Source organism: Falco cherrug, chromosome 6, assembly GCF_023634085.1.
Source record: "Falco cherrug isolate bFalChe1 chromosome 6, bFalChe1.pri, whole genome shotgun sequence".
Classification (NCBI taxonomy): Eukaryota; Metazoa; Chordata; class Aves; order Falconiformes; family Falconidae; genus Falco; species Falco cherrug.
In genome coordinates, this window is record NC_073702.1 from 42,772,225 (window position 1) to 42,789,741 (window position 17,517).

General features: G+C 39.6%; 1 protein-coding gene across 5 annotated transcripts in view; it reads left to right on the plus strand.

Annotated features, from left to right (window-relative positions):
* UTRN (utrophin) overlaps window positions 1–17,517 on the plus strand; it is a 386,253-nt gene that overhangs the window by 77,262 nt on the left and 291,474 nt on the right. For 3 of the 5 annotated variants that reach the window (XM_055714514.1, XM_055714513.1, XM_055714516.1), the window contains 11 exons: window positions 1,601–1,693; window positions 2,565–2,737; window positions 6,129–6,244; window positions 7,333–7,496; window positions 8,072–8,275; window positions 9,430–9,611; window positions 10,343–10,493; window positions 11,911–12,030; window positions 12,778–12,879; window positions 15,927–16,034; window positions 16,610–16,789. In XM_055714514.1, the coding sequence (XP_055570489.1) occupies window positions 1,601–1,693; window positions 2,565–2,737; window positions 6,129–6,244; window positions 7,333–7,496; window positions 8,072–8,275; window positions 9,430–9,611; window positions 10,343–10,493; window positions 11,911–12,030; window positions 12,778–12,879; window positions 15,927–16,034; window positions 16,610–16,789 (1,593 nt within the window). Of the gene's footprint in view, window positions 1–1,600; window positions 1,694–2,564; window positions 2,738–6,128; window positions 6,245–7,332; window positions 7,497–8,071; window positions 8,276–9,429; window positions 9,612–10,342; window positions 10,494–11,910; window positions 12,031–12,777; window positions 12,880–15,926; window positions 16,035–16,609; window positions 16,790–17,051; window positions 17,191–17,517 lie in introns of those variants that run through there. The other 2 variants (XM_055714515.1, XM_055714517.1) reach the window with 2 other exon arrangements.

Consider the following 17,517-nt stretch of genomic DNA (forward strand, 5'->3'; position numbering starts at 1 on the left):
ATCTTAAAATATATGCTTTGTATTTGCAGAGAGTATTGCTGTAAGATTCTGTTCAAGCTACTGTAAAAATAGGGAGAGGACAATCCACAAATTCACAAGCTTTCTTAGTGTAATTCCTGTGAAGTATAATTTTTTTCCATGTTTATCTTGCAACAGAGTTTTGATTTGATTCTCCTAACCAAGAGACCTATGGGGAACTGAAAGTTGTCAAGATGATATCAGAAAGCAGTGGGGTTACAAGTACATTTTGCAGAATTGTACCTATTCCTGATTGTGTGCTAAAAGGAAAAATATTAATGGAATACCATTATATACTTACATGTCAGCAATAACCTCTAAAACAAAGTGCAACTTTGTTCTTGTCTATTTTGTTGTTACAGGCTACATCCACTGAGAGCCAGAGCATGGGCTCCTTTACTGTCCTGTGGGTTGTCTGTATTATTTAATTGCTAGCCAGCTCCTTGGTACAGGTTTTGTTTCTGTGACCAGTTCTGATCCCAAGCAATGCCCAGATACAATTCTTAGTGTAAGCTGGGAGGTGTTTATGGTAGGCACTGTGGATAACACTGTTTTGGAGCAGGGGTAAGAAAGGAATTAAAAACTTCCCCATCAAAGTGAAATGCATTGTGTCACTTGCCCCAGGGCTGGAGGATGCTCCTGGCTCAGGTTATTTGCAAGAATGAAGCCCTGCCATCTGCCCTGCGTGGGAGTGTGTTGCGGCACCTGCTGTATGTGTACATACACCCAGGGAGGTACCCGTCTCACCTGCCACAGGCAGCTGTTCCTAGCGCCATCTCCATAGGTGTGGTGGTGACTGATGCACTGTGCTGCTGTTGGTTCCCCCCAGAAGGGGGTTCAGTGCCGCTTGCTGTGTTGGCTGAATGGAGACTTGATGCCCCAGTTCAGTTCAGACTCTAAAGTAGCACCGAGTGAGTATTTGGTAGTGTGCTCTAAACTTTGCTTCTGAGGGCTGAATACTTGATGCAGAAGCAGGTAGTGTCTCCTACCTTATTGCTTACTAAAGTAATCTCCTTGTCTCTCTGTGTTTTTATCTTTTTAGCGATCTCAATTAGACCATCACAGAGTGTGTGGGGTCCTATGCATATAGGAAATGTGAAAATTTTACTTTTTCCCTTGAGCTTTTCATCTCCTTGTATAAACTTGTCCCATTGGGATTGGGATTGTTGGTTCATGCAAAGGACAAACCTGTTCTTAATTACAGAGTTTTCGTGGTTCTATAATATCTCTGATTGTGTCTGGGAGCAGGACTGCTTAACTTTTGTTTTTATTAATATTTGACCCTTCATGTCTGCATTTCTATTGGCAAGTTGTAACTGCCGGTCTGCATCTGTATATCAGAGGAGAGGATAAAAACTCTTTGAGTGGAGTATCTTCTTTGGTGCCATCTTCAGTCGTGTTATTTAAGCAGTTGTTGTGACAAGTGCAGATATAGTACTCTGTAGTCTCCAGTGGTCTCTTTCCAACTACTATTTGTATCAGGGTGTTTGATAAAATGTGGGTAGACAGCCAATAAATGGGGTGGGGTTGTGATTTGAAGCTGTGATAAGTGTTTAATATAGAGTTGATCCAACCTCTCCAGGTGGAGTTGGTGAATATTGGAGGAACTGACATCGTTGATGGAAATCACAAGCTGACACTGGGGCTGCTGTGGAGCATTATTTTGCACTGGCAGGTGAGAAGCTGCTGTGAGATCTCTTCCTTTCCAGGAATAGTGTGCATCAGTCTGCAGGGATTCTCACAAAATTTCTTGGGGTTTTGGTGATGGAAAATACTGCTTCTATTTTGGGCTGATAAACAAAGGCAGGCCGGTGTTTGGTTTCTAATCTTTGTCTATGGGCTGCCTCCCGCGATACGTATTCTCGTATATGCTCAGTTGTACTCAGCCTCTTAGTTTAGTTCTTGCAGGTGTTAATTACAGAGAGGCTTTTTAGGCTGAAGCATTTTGTGTTCCTTTCTCAAGGCTTTTTTGCACTTCTGTTAGCAGGTCATTTTTTACTGTCCAGGTAGCCGTGTTGGGCTTGCGTCTTACATGCTCCTTCATAGGTTCGTTTCTCAGTCTTACAGATTGAATTGCTCCTGATTTATCCAGGTACCTGGGAGGATCATTGAATTCACTTGGGGAGACTTTGTCAGATGCTTATGCATAGTACCCCAACAGTAAACTACTTTGTTGGCTGAGCAGATACCCTTTTTTTGCAGAAAACCGTATTTTTTAGGTTTGCTTACTGGTGGAACCGCAGCACAGAGCAGTGAGAAATACTATACTCCACACTTACTGTAGGCAGCACTGAGAGAGGGGGAGGATTGTAATGTAAGAGTAATGTGTCATCATTACATGAAGCATTACTGGTTCTTATAATCAGTAGAGTGCAAAGATGGCCTGAAGGCTCGTATTGCCAAATTTCATGTGAGGAGTTAGTTTGATTCATAGCTTTTCATGGGAAACACCCTTTCATGATTTGTGAAATTATTGCTTCAAATGTTTTGGGAACGGGGAAAAGTAGAGAACATGTCTGTAACGTGTAGTTTCTGCTGTCTTGCAGGTGAAGGATGTCATGAAGAACATCATGTCAGATTTGCAGCAGACCAACAGTGAGAAGATCCTGCTGAGCTGGGTTCGGCAGTCCACAAGACCTTATAGTCAGGTCAATGTTCTGAACTTCACCACAAGCTGGGCGGATGGACTTGCCTTTAATGCTGTCATCCATAGACACAAGTAAGCAGCAAACAGCTTATCTTAAACCTAGTGAAGTAAACAGCTTTTTCCCCATGTTTTCATGCTTGAGTATTTGACAGCTCCTAGCCTGTTTTGCTGATTCATGTGGTGTTTTTGGTTTGGGTTTTTTCTTTCGGGTTTTAATTTTTTTTTTTTTTTTTTGTGGTAACGATAACAGTGGAGGGATATTGCCAGAGCCTTACAAAGGATGGAGCCAAGGCAGCAGTGTAACACTTGGTTCCTGTACGTGCATACACACTTGCTAATTGCAGTGGATTTACATCCCACTTAGTATGCATTACACAGCAAGCACACTGAACGGGTCTCTGCAGGGGGGGTTGACCACTTCCGCCCCGCTGTACATCTTCCTGCCCTCCCTCCTCTGCCAAAGGAAACCTTTCTTCAGTCAGTTTGCCGTATTTTGAGTAGGAAGATACAGAAGCTTCAGAACGAAGAAATAAGACAGACCGTACCTTTTCTTAGGTTTTTAATATACCGTGCATGAAAGGCAGTGTATACAGTTTTCAGGACAACCGTTGAGCAGAAGAATCAAAGAATAATAGAATTCTTCAGGTATTGTAGAGTATTCGCTAGTTTGTTCATTATACTTTATAAGGAATGGTGCTAAAGCTTCTTTGAAAAGATCTTTTGTGTTCTTTCTGATTTTGTAGAACTCTTTGGTAGTTTAAAGAAATAGTCTTTACAGATTCCTATGAAACTTTTATACCTACTTACTTTACATTTTTTTAAAACTTTTCTTTGAGGTCTACTTCTGGGTGATCCATTCTAATCCAGCGTACTTTAAGAGAAGTCAGCTCATTGCTTTGCAAGGGCTGGCTGTTCTTAACCGTAAATAACCATTTTAACACTGTAATGGTATGATAACGTCTAGAATTTAACCAGACCCCCTGGCCACCAGATATCTGACATGGCAAATGCTTTACAAAACACCCTGAATATTTATACCCAGCAGATATGAAGTGTTCGCAAAAGCATATGATCACTTTGAGCCTGCTGTTCTCTGTTCTTAAGTGCCTATTTGGTGGTCCGTGCTGACTGAAATGACAGGCTCTGTGTCAGGCTTGCTGGCTTCAGGATGGGTCTGCCCTGACACCTGTGCGCCTTCTAGACCAGAGCTGGCTTGTGTTCAGCCTGCATGGATGCATGGAAAATGCCTGCACCACACTGAGGACCCCTGAAAGTTTGGAAGCACTGTTCTGTAAGGTCGGAGCAATACTACCAAAGGTCTCTGGAGTTTAGCAGAAGCATCTTCTCTGAATGGTTTATGCTGTACTGGTGGTTTTCATATTGGTATAATTGGCTGTAGTGGCATAGCTCTGCTGCTGAATGTGTGAAGCTTTATGATGGAGAGAGGGCCAGCTTTAGAAGCACAAGAGATCTAGGTGACCTGAGGGAAGCAGGGGGAGAGAGTTAGCAAAATTGGCTTCAGGCTGTTTGTTGTCCTTATGTGTTGTGACTATGTGCTTGGGCTTTGTGGGATCTGAAGAGCTCTGCCCTCTTTAGAGCACTGTTAAAGTAGCAAAAGCCCCTGCTGAAAACTTTAACCTAACTGAGTAACTGTGCTTTTGTCTCTGGCTTCCCAAAATTTCTGTTACCTGGTTTTGTTGATCTTTGAGCCTTTTATTCCCTCTTCCTGGGAGCCTGGCAGCTGCCAGCACATCAGAATTCAGCTTTGTGGTCCCTGGGCACAAGCCCTTTAGCCAAGGAAGCACCATTTTCCCTACTCTTCTGAGAAATCTTGAGCTGGGTTTAAATTTAGGTTGGCTTTGAAAGAGATGCTTTAAAGGGCATTTGTGAGGAACAAGGTGTTTGAGGCAGGTTGCAGAAGTGGTAGGACAACAAGGCTATTTTGCTTACCCAGGCACTAGTGCTTCCCTGCCTAAGGGTCTTTTTCAATATTGCTTTTTTAATTTAGCTTAATATGACACATCATATATGAGAATTTTTGTGGATCCCATTATGAGGTTTAGTAGCTTGCTTTTCTCTTTATATATCTATCAACAATTGTTAGCAGTGTTACCTCTTGGCTATAGTATCTATTAACTTTGTAAAAAATTCTGCTCTTTGGTACAGTTTTCTTGGTCATAGGTAAATACCTAGATTGCATCATATTGAAATTTGTGCTACTACGGCAGCGTGCAGGTAGTGCGTATGCAGTATGCCTGTTGCAATGTCATTTTCAAAGTGAAGAGTCTTTGCTAAAGCTTTATGTGAATCTGTAGTTATCCTTGTTGCTTTGTGCATGGAGGTACAGTATTCTACTAGCTTCTGTATGGTTCTCTGCATATCTCTGTTCGCTGCTCACTGCACCTTCCTCTGGCTTTTTGTTTCTCAGACCCTGCTGTCTTATGGCCTTCCTGTTTCACAAAGTGTAATGACTTGACAGATTTAATTTAAAAGATAATCTCAGGTCAATTTACAACTGAATTAAGTATTAAAAGAATTAAAGGCAAGCCCATATCTTCCTCCCCAAGTTCTATAAAGCTCAGAATCAGTAGCAGTGTTTTAATGAGAAGCCACTGTTAGAAGGGAATGGCAAGTATTTTAATGGCTCTATAGTCTTCCTGCTGTGCTGCTGCTGCGCTGGGCTGCTCATGCCCTGTTGGTGTAGGTATCACTGCTGACTCTGCTTCCTGCTCCATGCTCCTTGAGACCTGCCAGAATGTTTTGGGTGCACTGGACTGGAGATTTGGTTTGGTTAATGCTGGTGTGAGATGGAGGCTGCTGACACTGTAAACTGATCAACTTTTTGGCCTTATTTTCATCATGGCTCTTATGAGCACTTGTGATGGGAATTTTTTTTTTTTTTTTTTTTTTTAATGGGGAAAAAGGTGGTGTGAGCGAGCAGGGGTGGAGACTGCTGCTGCTCCTGGCTCTGATGGTCTAGGGTGGTCTGCTGAGCCACATCACAAGTTTGGAACAAGTCTCTCCAGGAACAGAGTGACACTTGATTACCCAGGATAGCCTGATGCAGAAAGCATGTAATAACAGTAATGCTGTGAAAGAAACAGCTGAAGAAAACTGGTTCTGGAATAAATTTTAAACACAGTTTATTTTCTTGATAGTAGTATTTAATCTCCTCTTGTAGTCAACGTATGTGTAGAATACATACAACAGAAGGGGCATGTTGCTGCAGATACGCAGTCTGGTAATTTATTTGTGATTGCAGGATTTTCACTACTAAAAAGAAAACATATATTTATATTTATGCATTTGTTTATATGCACTTATGTTTATATTTTGTGTTTGTGCATGCTTATTTTACTTAGGTAGCTACCTTCATATCCATAACTTCATATTCTGCGTGGTAAGGAATTTTTTGTTCAAATAAAATTTACTGTTTTCTTTCCTGTTTTGTCTTTACTTTTAGACCTGAACTTTTCAGCTGGGATAAAGTTATAAAGATGTCCTCAGTTGAGAGACTGGAACATGCTTTCAGCATAGCCAAGAACCACTTAGGAATTGAGAAACTGTTGGATCCTGAAGGTGGGATATGGATATTTTGATTGACCAGAAGCTTTTTTTTTTGAGCTCTTTTGAAAGAAATATCTTCTATTCATATTTACTATGAACACAAATTCCAGCAGTTTTGTGCAGTGGTTTTCTGGTTCAAGCTCTTAAATTTGTGTTTAAAAGAATATAACTTGCAGGGTTAAGGGTATGTCTGTGCAGGCATATGCTTTGGCGGCTTGAATATTAAGGTTCAGAATGACTTTACCATTCAGAAGCGGTATACAGAAGGTGAAGTTGGTTCCCTGGCTTTGTTTTATTTTAGGTAGGTGTTCTTACACAAGGGTCTGTGTTTTTCAGGTGAAGTAGAGCATTATGTAGAGCGGAATACTGTTAAGAGCTCATGATCTTTCGTTTTTTCTACATACATTGAGACACAGTAGCTGCTGGTGTTGTGAGTGCATACCATGTAGGAATGCTTACCAGGAAAATTTTCTGGCTCCTTTTATAGTTCTGAGCTGTCACTCTGCTTTGAAGTGAGCCTCCAAAGATTCATTCTGTAAGACAAGATCTCAGACTTTACAGATTCAAGCACCATCTTCTTTTTTTTTTTTTTTTTTTTTTAATTAAAGAGTTGAATGGGTAGCACTCATAAATAGAGAGATAAGTTGGTGAAAATCTTCCATATGAAAAGTGAGGAAATGAACTGACCAATGCTGGGAGTGGGGATAGAGCCTAAGTGGAAATGTTTGTTTGTGCAGGATACTGTCCCTGGACTGCATTTTTGCTTGGGAGATGCTCCAGAATAATTTTCCCCAAAGAGTTTTTTCTTCCTTAGTAATTTCAAGTTTGGGCTTTTCAAAAACATCATGCCTTTTAATGTGAAAACATCATGCCTTTTAATGTGAATTCACCTCTAAGTGTAGAGATCCTATTTTTAAATTTTTTTTCTTTCATACTACCTTCAACGTCTCAAACCTAGCCTTTTAACTTAAGCTTACTCAAGGCTACTTAACAGAACCTGGGGTTTACACTATATGTAAAGTCTTAACTGCATTCTAATTATTGATTTAGGAAAGCAGCAGCTTCATTTATTTTCCCCATATTTTATCTTTTTGATGCAGATGTTGCTGTACAGCTTCCAGACAAAAAGTCTATTATTATGTATTTAACCTCTTTGTTTGAGGTCCTTCCTAAACAAGTCACTATGGAAGACATCCGGGAGGTGGAGACCCTTCCCAGGAGATACAAGCAGGAGTGTGAGGATGGAGAGTTCAATTTGCAGCAGGTGTGTTTGTCAGCAAAGTCTGCCTGGCATTTCTTGACTTGTATTTTTAGCTGGTCTTCAGGCTTGTCAGTTATCTCTGGGACATGTCTTCTATCTTGGGCAACACAGTTGGGAAAATAGGAAAAAATTGTAGCATATTCTTTGTGATTGACTTGAGTAATTCTGTCTTCCTTTTCCCCCTTTCCTGATTCATGTACAAAATCCTGTGTGCTGAGGTATAAAGTTCCATCTGTGCTGTGCTTCCTTCTTCTGTTTCTTACTTGTCTTGGCAAGCTGGAGAGGGTGGCCCAAAATCTTTAACAGAGTTTGCCCCAGGACTTGTGGCGGTGGTAGTGATGGGTTTTTCTTTGGATGTGAGGTCCACTGTTAAGTTGTCTTTTCTATACAGGTTGGTTATTTTAAAATGAAAGTTCAGTAGTGGTGACTGTGGCCCTTCTTGTTAAAATGTACCCAGTGATTACTTTTAACATTTTTAGGAAGCATTGAAAGGGATCTTAGCTGTTCTGTTTTTACAATCATTTGGGAAGGAATCTTCTGTGCCCTTCTAAGACATTGCTTTTCCCTTGGCTGCCTAGGCTGTAGCACTTGAAGAAGAGCAGGGCAGATCTAGAGCAGAGACTCCCAGCACAGTGACAGAGGTGGATATGGACTTGGATAGCTACCAGGTTGCTCTGGAAGAAGTTCTCACGTGGTTGCTGTTGGCTGAGGATGCATTTCGGGAACAGGAGGAAATATCTGGTGATGTTGAGGAAGTCAAAGAACAATTTTCCACCCATGAAGTAAGCTTCTCTTGAAAATTAATTTGTTGTGGTGTGGTTTGGTTTTTTTTTTGTGTATGTGTGTGTGTGCGAGCTGCAGAACTTCCTAGTCCTTATCCAAAATCTGCCATTCTGTTTCTTTTGATGTGCTTTTTCTAAATTGAAAGCACCTCTGAATGTATGTGGTGGTCGTTTGTGTGGGGTTTTTTTGGTGTGTGGTTGGTTGTTTTTTGTGGGTTTTTTGTTGACAAAGAATATCTTCATGAAGGTGAATAGATCTTTTTAGGAGACCTTACAGTGGAACATGCTTTGAAACTTTAATGTATTTTTTTTTTTTTTTTTAATCAGCTTTCAGTGGCTGGCTCACTGGTGTCTATAATACAAAGAAAGTCTGATCCAGGCTGATTTGTGCTTCTCTTCTGCCAACTACTAAAAAGCCTGGTCAGCCTTATGTCACTTGCTGTTAAATAAGGGCAATGCTGAAATTGATATTCATGTCAATTTAATTTAGTGGTCTCCCAGTCATGATTAGCATACTTTATTTCAGAAATATGTATTGTTGCTTCCAAATTATTCTTGTTTCCAAATTATTTTGTTTGGGTTCTATTCCAAGTCTGAACAAATGTTCTAATGTTGCTAAGATTTTCAAGTGTCATGTTAGATGTTTTAGTTTTCTCCTGTGACAGTTTACTGTACACAGCTGAATTTAAAATCTGAGTGCTGATTAATATGAAGATATTTTTTCCCCTTGTGCTACAGTTTTTTGACACTGGGAGCCAAAGGAAGAGGTGTTCTGGATTTATAGTAAATGTGTGAATTTTTAATAGTAACTCAATTAACTTTTCTTTGCTTTCTTTTGTTTTAATAAAACTTCTGTTTTATTTTATTAACACATTTGTTCAAAGGCTGTCTTATTACAAACAGCTTTTTCTCTGAGGTAGTTAGAGCCAGTTGAGAAGGAAAAGCTATTTTTACTGGCTCCAAAACTTTTGTAGGTCATGAAGAATCTTCTGTCATAGAGAGGAACAGGTCTGCCATGCTTGTGTGTGTTTGATGGTGCCAGCTCATTCTGCAGCGCTGTTTCAAACATGACAAAGTTTAGGACATTTACAAATTCATAAACTCATGTAGGAGCTCACAGATCACGGTGATGAGGTTGGTTGTACCCTTTCCAGGGTTTTATGATGGAACTGACCGCACACCAGAGCAGCGTGGGCAGTGTTCTGCAGGCTGGAAACCAGCTGGTGGCCCAGGGAAATCTGTCACCTGAAGAGGAGTTGGAGATCCAGGAGCAAATGCTGCTGCTGAACTCCCGCTGGGAGGAGCTCAGGGTGGAGAGCATGGACAGGCAGTCCCGGTGAGTCATGCTGCAGGACTGACCTCTGGTGCCTACTGAGTCTCAGAGGAGTTGGTTTGCATCCATTTATAATTTTTTTTTTTTTAAAGATTTAGCTCTTTAGTTTGTGACATGAAATCCACCTTCTTCATACTTTCCAATGTGAAACAAAGAAATGAATATAAGTGGCATTTCTTGTTTCTTATATGAAAGTGTGTTGTGACTGTTATGTTATGTAAATGTACCAGACTAAATTTGTGGGATCTACATGCAGTAGTTACATAAATGTGCTTTTAATATTGTTTCAGTAGTTTAAGTTCATCAAGAAAGTATTCGGTAGATGTGGATAGCTATGTGGGTGTACACAAGTAAAAAGCACTTAGAAGATTTTTTTTCTCGCCTGTGGGTTATCAAGCTTAAGAGCTGCACACCAAGAGAGAAACTGCATTTTGTTGCAGCTCTCAGCAGAGTCTCTATTAAAGGCAAATCCCTGTTGCAAGAAACAATCCCTGATATAAATTGCATGATTCACTAACTTTTGAGAAAGATATGAGGATACTTAGCTGTGTTCCTTATTTGAATGGGGAATGTGGTTTTTTTTTAGGTTTGGTTGTTTGGTTTTTTTTTTTTTTTTAAATGATAGCAAACTGGGTTATGAATGGCCTTGCTTCTTTCCTATAGGAACTGGAACTTAGTCTCTTTCCTTGGGAAAACTGTTTCTGAAATAACTCTGCTTGTGCTTCCCCCTGCAGTCTGCACGACATGCTGATGGAGCTCCAGAAGCAGCAGCTGCAGCAGCTGTCCGACTGGCTGACGGTTACAGAGGAGCGCATTCAGAAGATGGAATCTCAGCTTTTAGCGGAAGATTTGGAGTCCCTTCAAAAGCAGCTGGAAGAACATAAAGTAAACCTTTTTGTCTGTGATATAACACACGGGAGAAATATTTGAAAGATGTGTGTGTTGGTGGGTTCCTTAGCTAGAAACTCGATTGTGCAGGAAGTCATATGTGGCTGTATGCTGAGGGGCTGCATCTGATGTTTGGAAAAGGATGATGGGGCAGAAAGGAATTGAAAGTTTCTGGAAGTGCTTTCTGAACTGAACGCTTGAGCACTGATGACTAGAGCAGAAACTGCTACCTTTGCTTTTGTGCGGGAAGCAAATCCTGTAGTGGAAATTGTGTTGCCCTGACTGTGCAGGAAACAAGGCCTCTCTCCAGGTCTGAGGGACAGTATGAAATTTTCTGTGGACAAACTTGCCTTTAATGACTGGCAGGCATTTCTAAAGCATGCTTCAGATTTTCTGATTAAAATAGTGCAGGAGGTGAAACTATCGTGAAGGGCCTCCCAAGCATAGACAGTGCTGTCTGATGTGCACAAAATTGGAAGTGGTCTGTGTCTCAGTCAAGTTTCTGGATGTGAATTCAGCCTTTCTGGCCTGCAGTGGTTTTTTTTTATTTTTGAAGGGGAAAAATGGCCTTTTATTGCTTGTCATGGTTGCAGCTTTGGTTTTTGTACTCAGTACTGAGGTTTGACCTTCTCCCCAGCATGGGACATACCTCACAGGGCAAGAACTGCGGAGTATTTATAGTCTGTGTAATTTCCTGTCTTACATTTGCATTCTGTCTTCAAAGTCTGGGGAGTTTGAGGTGTGTTGCTCGTGGAGCAGCTCAGGATATTCTGGGATGAAAAGTGATATTTACAGTACTGTAAAGGCATATTGATCTTGCAGAGATATTTCAGAAGTAGGCTTTAACATGGAATCTGTTATTTTAGAAGTTGTATGAATATTTAAATCTACAGATTATTTCAAACTAATGGGAACTGTGTGCTTTCTGCAGATTTTGCTATTGTCTTTGAATGTAATGATCAGTTATAGCTCTGTTGGTATTTATGAGAATTATATTGTCAACTATTAAAAGGCAGATGTTCTTTAGTGATTTTTTTCCCTGTTTGGCATGCCCTATGATACTTGCTTATTAACAATAATAGATTTTTATAGAAATACTTAAACTTTTTTACATATAACAATAGACATGTAGAAAGTCAATGCAGTTGTCATGATTCTCCTAGTTAAGTATGACGCATGCCGCTTAAAGCACTCCTTCATGCATTCCAGCATTTTAATAGAACAGTTTTAGGTTCGTTTCTAGCAGTCTTTTGCTTACCTTTATTTAAATTCTGCAGTGATTCCCAGTGGTAAAATCTGTGCGTAACTGTTGAATCTGAAGTACTTTGCTACAGCCGTTGTGTTAGTCGCTGTGGCCGAAATAGCAGGTTAGCAAATTTATTCAAAGTTGGTAACCTCTGATTTGTTCTTCTAGAGCTTGCAGAGTGACCTAGAGGCAGAACAGGTGAAGGTAAACTCCCTGACGCATATGGTTGTCATTGTTGATGAAAATGGTGGCGAAAGTGCAACAGCTATTCTGGAGGAACAATTGCAGGTCAGAGCTCCCCCCCTTTTTTTTTCTTTTTAACTGTAGTAGAAGGCATTTAAACCTTTGCATTTAATTGGTAATCAACATTTTTGTGTTTAAAGACAATTTATCCTAGAAAGTAATTTAAAGTAATTATTTTTTAGAAATGATATTAATGTAAAGAATTAATAAATTTGCTCAGGGTAAAACCTGCAAAAGGCCTTTGACTGTCAAGCTCAATTGAGTCAAGGTGTTTGCATTCCCGGTGACTTAGGCGCTTTTGTAATGTATCCTTTCAGCAGTTTCATTAAAGTGGGAAGATGCACAGTAAAACTCTGACTTCATGTAAGTAATTTTCATTAGGAAGTTAAAATCTGATGGGAAAAATATTTGAAGTCATGAGCACAATTAATCTAGGGAATATTGTGTGAAGTATTTTCCCATTTTTGTCAGGAGCTAGACTGTAACCTGAACTATAGGGAGCGTGAAACAGAATTTATTGAAACGGAATTCATGCTACTTTGTTCGCTCTTTTTGAAGTCAGTCAGATAGCTCGCTGACTTCAGCAAGAGCAGAGATAAGGCTTTAGGTGAATGCTCTTGAAAGTTTTAACCTCCAGCTTTGTGCAGTACAACGATGATTACTTGCAAGGAGGTAGGTAGCTATAATGTAGAAGGAGATTATTGTGAAGTAGAAATTATGCCTTTGAATAGCTGATTTTTGAGCTTCCTGTGAGGCTCATGAATGTTCATGAGTGTTTCTTGCTTTTTGTAGAGGCTTGGCGAGCGGTGGACAGCAGTTTGTCGTTGGACTGAGGAACGACGGGTCAAGTTGCAAGAAATCCAGCTTTTATGGCAGGAGCTGCTGGAAGAGCAGGTTAGTAGCTCTCCAGTGACCCGGTGACTGGTTGATTTGTGGAGGGAAAACCAACCAAACAGAAATCCCCAAATCTCTTAATAGTGTTTAACAGCTCTCAGAAAAAAAAAGCCTTGAAAAACTAGATTTTGTGTTATTGTTTGGGTTCCCAGCATTTCTTGAGGAGTAGAGTAGTGCAGCACAAGAGAAGTATTTTCTGAGGTTTAGGAAAGAAGGTTCATAACTCCTTGTAAAAAAATTTCCAAGGTAGGTTGTAGCGAAGAAGTGGGAATATTCATGATAGCAAAATGACAGTGAATCACAAAATATTTGGTGGTGTGGTAATTACAGGAATTTTCCTAATTTATATGGTATATGTGCTTCCAAGACGGATACATGTACACAACTGTGCAATCACCTAATCAATAGATACTGTTTTCAAAATCAGTAACATAAAACACCTGGTTAATATAGTGAAGCATGCAGCTTGTCTCATTTTTCTGAGTTTAGGCACACAGTTGAATTGTGAAGAAGATAGTATTGTGAGTTTTTCTTGCTTTGGTATTGTGCATTTTACATATATATATATATATATATATAAATATAGTGCTCAAACACAAGTTAACTAAAGGCATAAAAATATGGTAACACAACTACATGTGTTAGGTTTGCATGCCTAGCGCTAGAGCTTGTTTTATGTCTCAGCCTAAAATATTTGATGGCTTTTCCTTTGAAGGTTTTACTTAAATTGTTTTGTTTTCTTAAATGGTTGTACTTATCACTGTAAGCTATTGTTTAAACTCTGTGGTACACACAGATTGTTTAGACATTTGAAAGAAGTAGAATGGTGCTGGTGTAGCCGTTGCTGTCAGTTGCAGCCTGGTTTCTTTGAGAGAGCTGTTTTGTCTGCATCTTTTGAGTTGCATGTGTGTTTCTCTGTGACCCCTTCAATATCTATTTGTAGTATATTGATAAGCTGTATTTGCAGTTCATGTGATCTTGTTCATGTGGACCCAAGGTTCAGATTCTGGTTTAAGCAATATCAAATATCTATATTTATATATATTTCTTTAAAATACGGCGCTGGCGTTATGTGTACACGCATACAGAACGCTGTGGGCTAACACTTTCTGGAAGCTCTTCAGCAATATAAGTCTCTGAGTTGAGAAAAAAGGATTCCTCAAAAATCCTTGCTCTTTATGTCAAGGTAGGGACTTAAGTTCTCAGATGTCAAAACAGACATCTCAGTTTTGATGACCCAATGTAAACATGTTTCTACTTTCTTCCACCTTTGTATTTGTCTGGGGAGTGACCACTCATTGACTATTACAATACTCTTACGAGTGTCATCTTCTTTGAGTTGCTTTGCGTGCAGCTTTTTTAGGTTTGTATGTAATTATGTTGCTCTGTAAAAGTGAAAAAAATTAATTTGTGTTTATTTAATGTGAAATGTCAGATAGCAAGTGATGAGGAAACAAGTTTATTTTAGGTGGTTTAGATCGGCCCATGTTTGCATTCATTGTTCAACTCTGAACAATGCATTTCTTACTAATAGGTTTGAATTACAGTTCTCTGTCCTCAAGAATTACCAAGTGACCTACAAAAATTACAATTTGAAACTAATTAAAAACTTCAATACAAACACTTTGTTAACACAAAAGTAACTACAACATTTAGGTACTAGCATTTTCCATTTCGCCAACCAGATGGAGAGAAGAGCAACAGGCTTTTTGTGGCTGCCTATAAAACTTTTGGAAACCACACTGCCAAGTCAGCACAATTCTTACCGCTTGGGAAACAAATTTCTCAATCAGTGCCAGATATTTCTTTGCACTGTGATAATTGTTTCAGTTTTCTAGGGAGGCTTATCTTTGACTGCTGATTTAGCAGAAATTAATTGAATATGTTGAAGAGATTTTAAGCTCCTCTTATGCATAAAATATGTTGGCTGGGATGCCAGCATTATTTTTTTCAGAGACTATATGTGGTGGTATAACTTTCTCACAGCTTTATGACATTTCCACCACCATCCTATTTGCTGTCTGTATGTTTCGTGTATTTGTTTACATTGGCAATGTAAACTGCCTTAGCTCTTTTGCCCAAAGGTTGCTGTAGTGAGTTCTGGGACAATGCCAAAAATGCACAGTGAGACTGAAGAGCCTAGTGGCTGTTGTAAAGTGTGTTGTTCAAAGAACAAAAAGCTCTGCCTTGCTGTATCACTTCATATTATTTTTTAGATAGAGGAGTAGCAGTGCACCAGTGGCTATGCAACCGAGCCTGATAGACAGCTGCGTAATCCTAGTCTATGGAGATGGCTGTGCAGCGGCAGCAATATGTTGCTACATTATAGCAAATGTATAAAATCCTTCCTGATGCTTGATGCCACTTATTGCTGGAGTTCCCACAGCAGTATTGCGTGACTGACAAGAAGTAAGACCTAGGACAGGTTTCCTAGAAAAAAAAGTGGAAAAAGTTCAAGATCTTTGAGTTTGTACTATTCAGAGCAGACCACTCCAGCTTTCAGTAGTTAATGAGATAGTGTTTGCTGACGGTATTTCCCAATTAAAAGTAGGTACAGTAAACAGGGAGGTGACTAATTTTGACTTTTTGACTGACTGCCTGAACTAAAAGAGCTCTGAATTGCCAGCGCTGTTGCTTCTGTGAGAAAATGTTTGTAGTGGCTGGTTTTGAATCACAGAGAAAGAAGGGTTTAGAATGAAAGAAAGCCTATATACCATTTCAAGATATTTAATTATAATATAATTTGTAAGTCCTGTGTCAGCTTTGTGGTGGATTTCTGGTTGCTATAAATAACTTATTGTGTGTGTGCGCTGTGATATATCGGGAAATAGTTTTGTTGAAATTGTTTTGATGGAAGGTATTACTTAGTTCTCTGATACAATATTTTTTGTCCCCTTTATGTATTATTTTTGTTAATGCCAACTGAAATTCCTGCATATAAAGACTATAGAACTGTGCTTTGAATGCAAAGATCTTAAAGAAGGAATTGTCAATACCTGTTTGACAAACTTGGTATTTTCCTGTGCTATTTTTGTTATGATCTGCAGTGCTTATTGAAAGCTTGGTTAACTGAGAAAGAAGAGGCTTTGAGTAAGGTACAGACAAGCAACTTTAAAGATCAGACAGACCTGAGTGTGAATGTTCGAAAACTAGCAGTGAGTATTGCTATCCTGCTCTGTCCTGTCAAATCTCATAGATTAAATAAATGGCAAATTACTAGTTTGACCCCGGTAGGCGCTGTGAATGCATGATACCTTGGAAGCCAGGCCAAAATTCTCTTCTTGCCAGATTCTTTCACTTGAATTTTAAAAATGTTACAATTTACTCTGTGGCCATTCCAGGTGGTTGCGCCAAACTTTGGAACAGCTGTGCTGGGTTTTTGGTAGAATTTGGAGTTTATTGCAGGCCACCAGTCAGCTGTGTTTTTGAAAGTGTAGGTCTGTTTTTGGTAGTGTTTTTTTTAAAATGCATTGGTTCTGCTTCTACCTGAACTAATGTAACTCAAGAGATACTGCAAATTGCTCTAGGAGCTGTTTCAGGGTAAGAGTGTCTTAGTGCTGCTTTGCCCAAAAGAACTAGTTTGAAAGCTGTGATGCATCTGGCTCAGGTAGTACATTTTCTTCCCTTCCCAGCACTGTGCCTGCACCCCCCACCCCACCCCGCCCCAGATTAAAAGCTAAGGGATGGCAGAATACCTGATCTCATCTTTAATGTTTTTGTTTTGCTGCAGATTTTGAAGGAGGACATGGGTATGAAACGGCAAACACTAGACCAGCTGAATGAGCTAGGTCAAGATGTGGCCCAAATCCTTGGGAAAGGCAGAGCATCCAGTAAAATTGATCAGGAGCAGGAAGAGCTAACTCAGAGGTGGGACAGTTTGGTTCAGAAGCTAGAGGATTACTCTAACCAGGTACTTAAGAAATGTTTAATACTTTTTAGCTGTTTAGATTCTGTATGTATGCGAACTGTCAGCAAAATTGCCTAGGCAAGTTCTTGGCATGAGGCTAGAGAGAGGCAAGTGCTCTTTCACGTGGGGCTGACTTTTATCTGCTGGCAATGCTGTCTGCGATTTTTGGTCTTCAAATCCCCAAGTTGTTAACCTGACTAGTATTACTCCTTTCTCACACAGATTAAGCTTCATTTTTCTGATGAGTAAAGCAGGCTTCCCATGTACTATCAATCAATGCAAATGCCTTTAAACATTGTAAGAGTGCTGGGACTGGATTAAAACTGATACTAAAAGAAAACAAAGAAAAAACCCCAAACCCAGAATAGATAAATAAATGGGAGTCATACAAGCATTTATGCTCTGTGAGTATGATTTCTCATCTGTTGAAAATAGAGTAGTTGTTTGTTTGGTATGTAACGATGATAGCCAAGCTGGATTGTTAAATGTTTATTTTAGTATTTTGAGTGCTTGGTAATGTTTTTATTTAGACACAACTCCCATTGGCTTCTGTGAGAATTTTGTTTGACAGTTTTATGACTCATATATCCCTTTTTTGTGATATTAAACTGTTATTATGGTGAAGGCTGTGGCACTGATTCATGATCCATTTAGTGTGTAGTGAATGAGTTGTGCAGTCTGAGTAGGGGTCCTTTTCAGCCATGTGGCTTTAATTTGTTCTTGCATTTGAG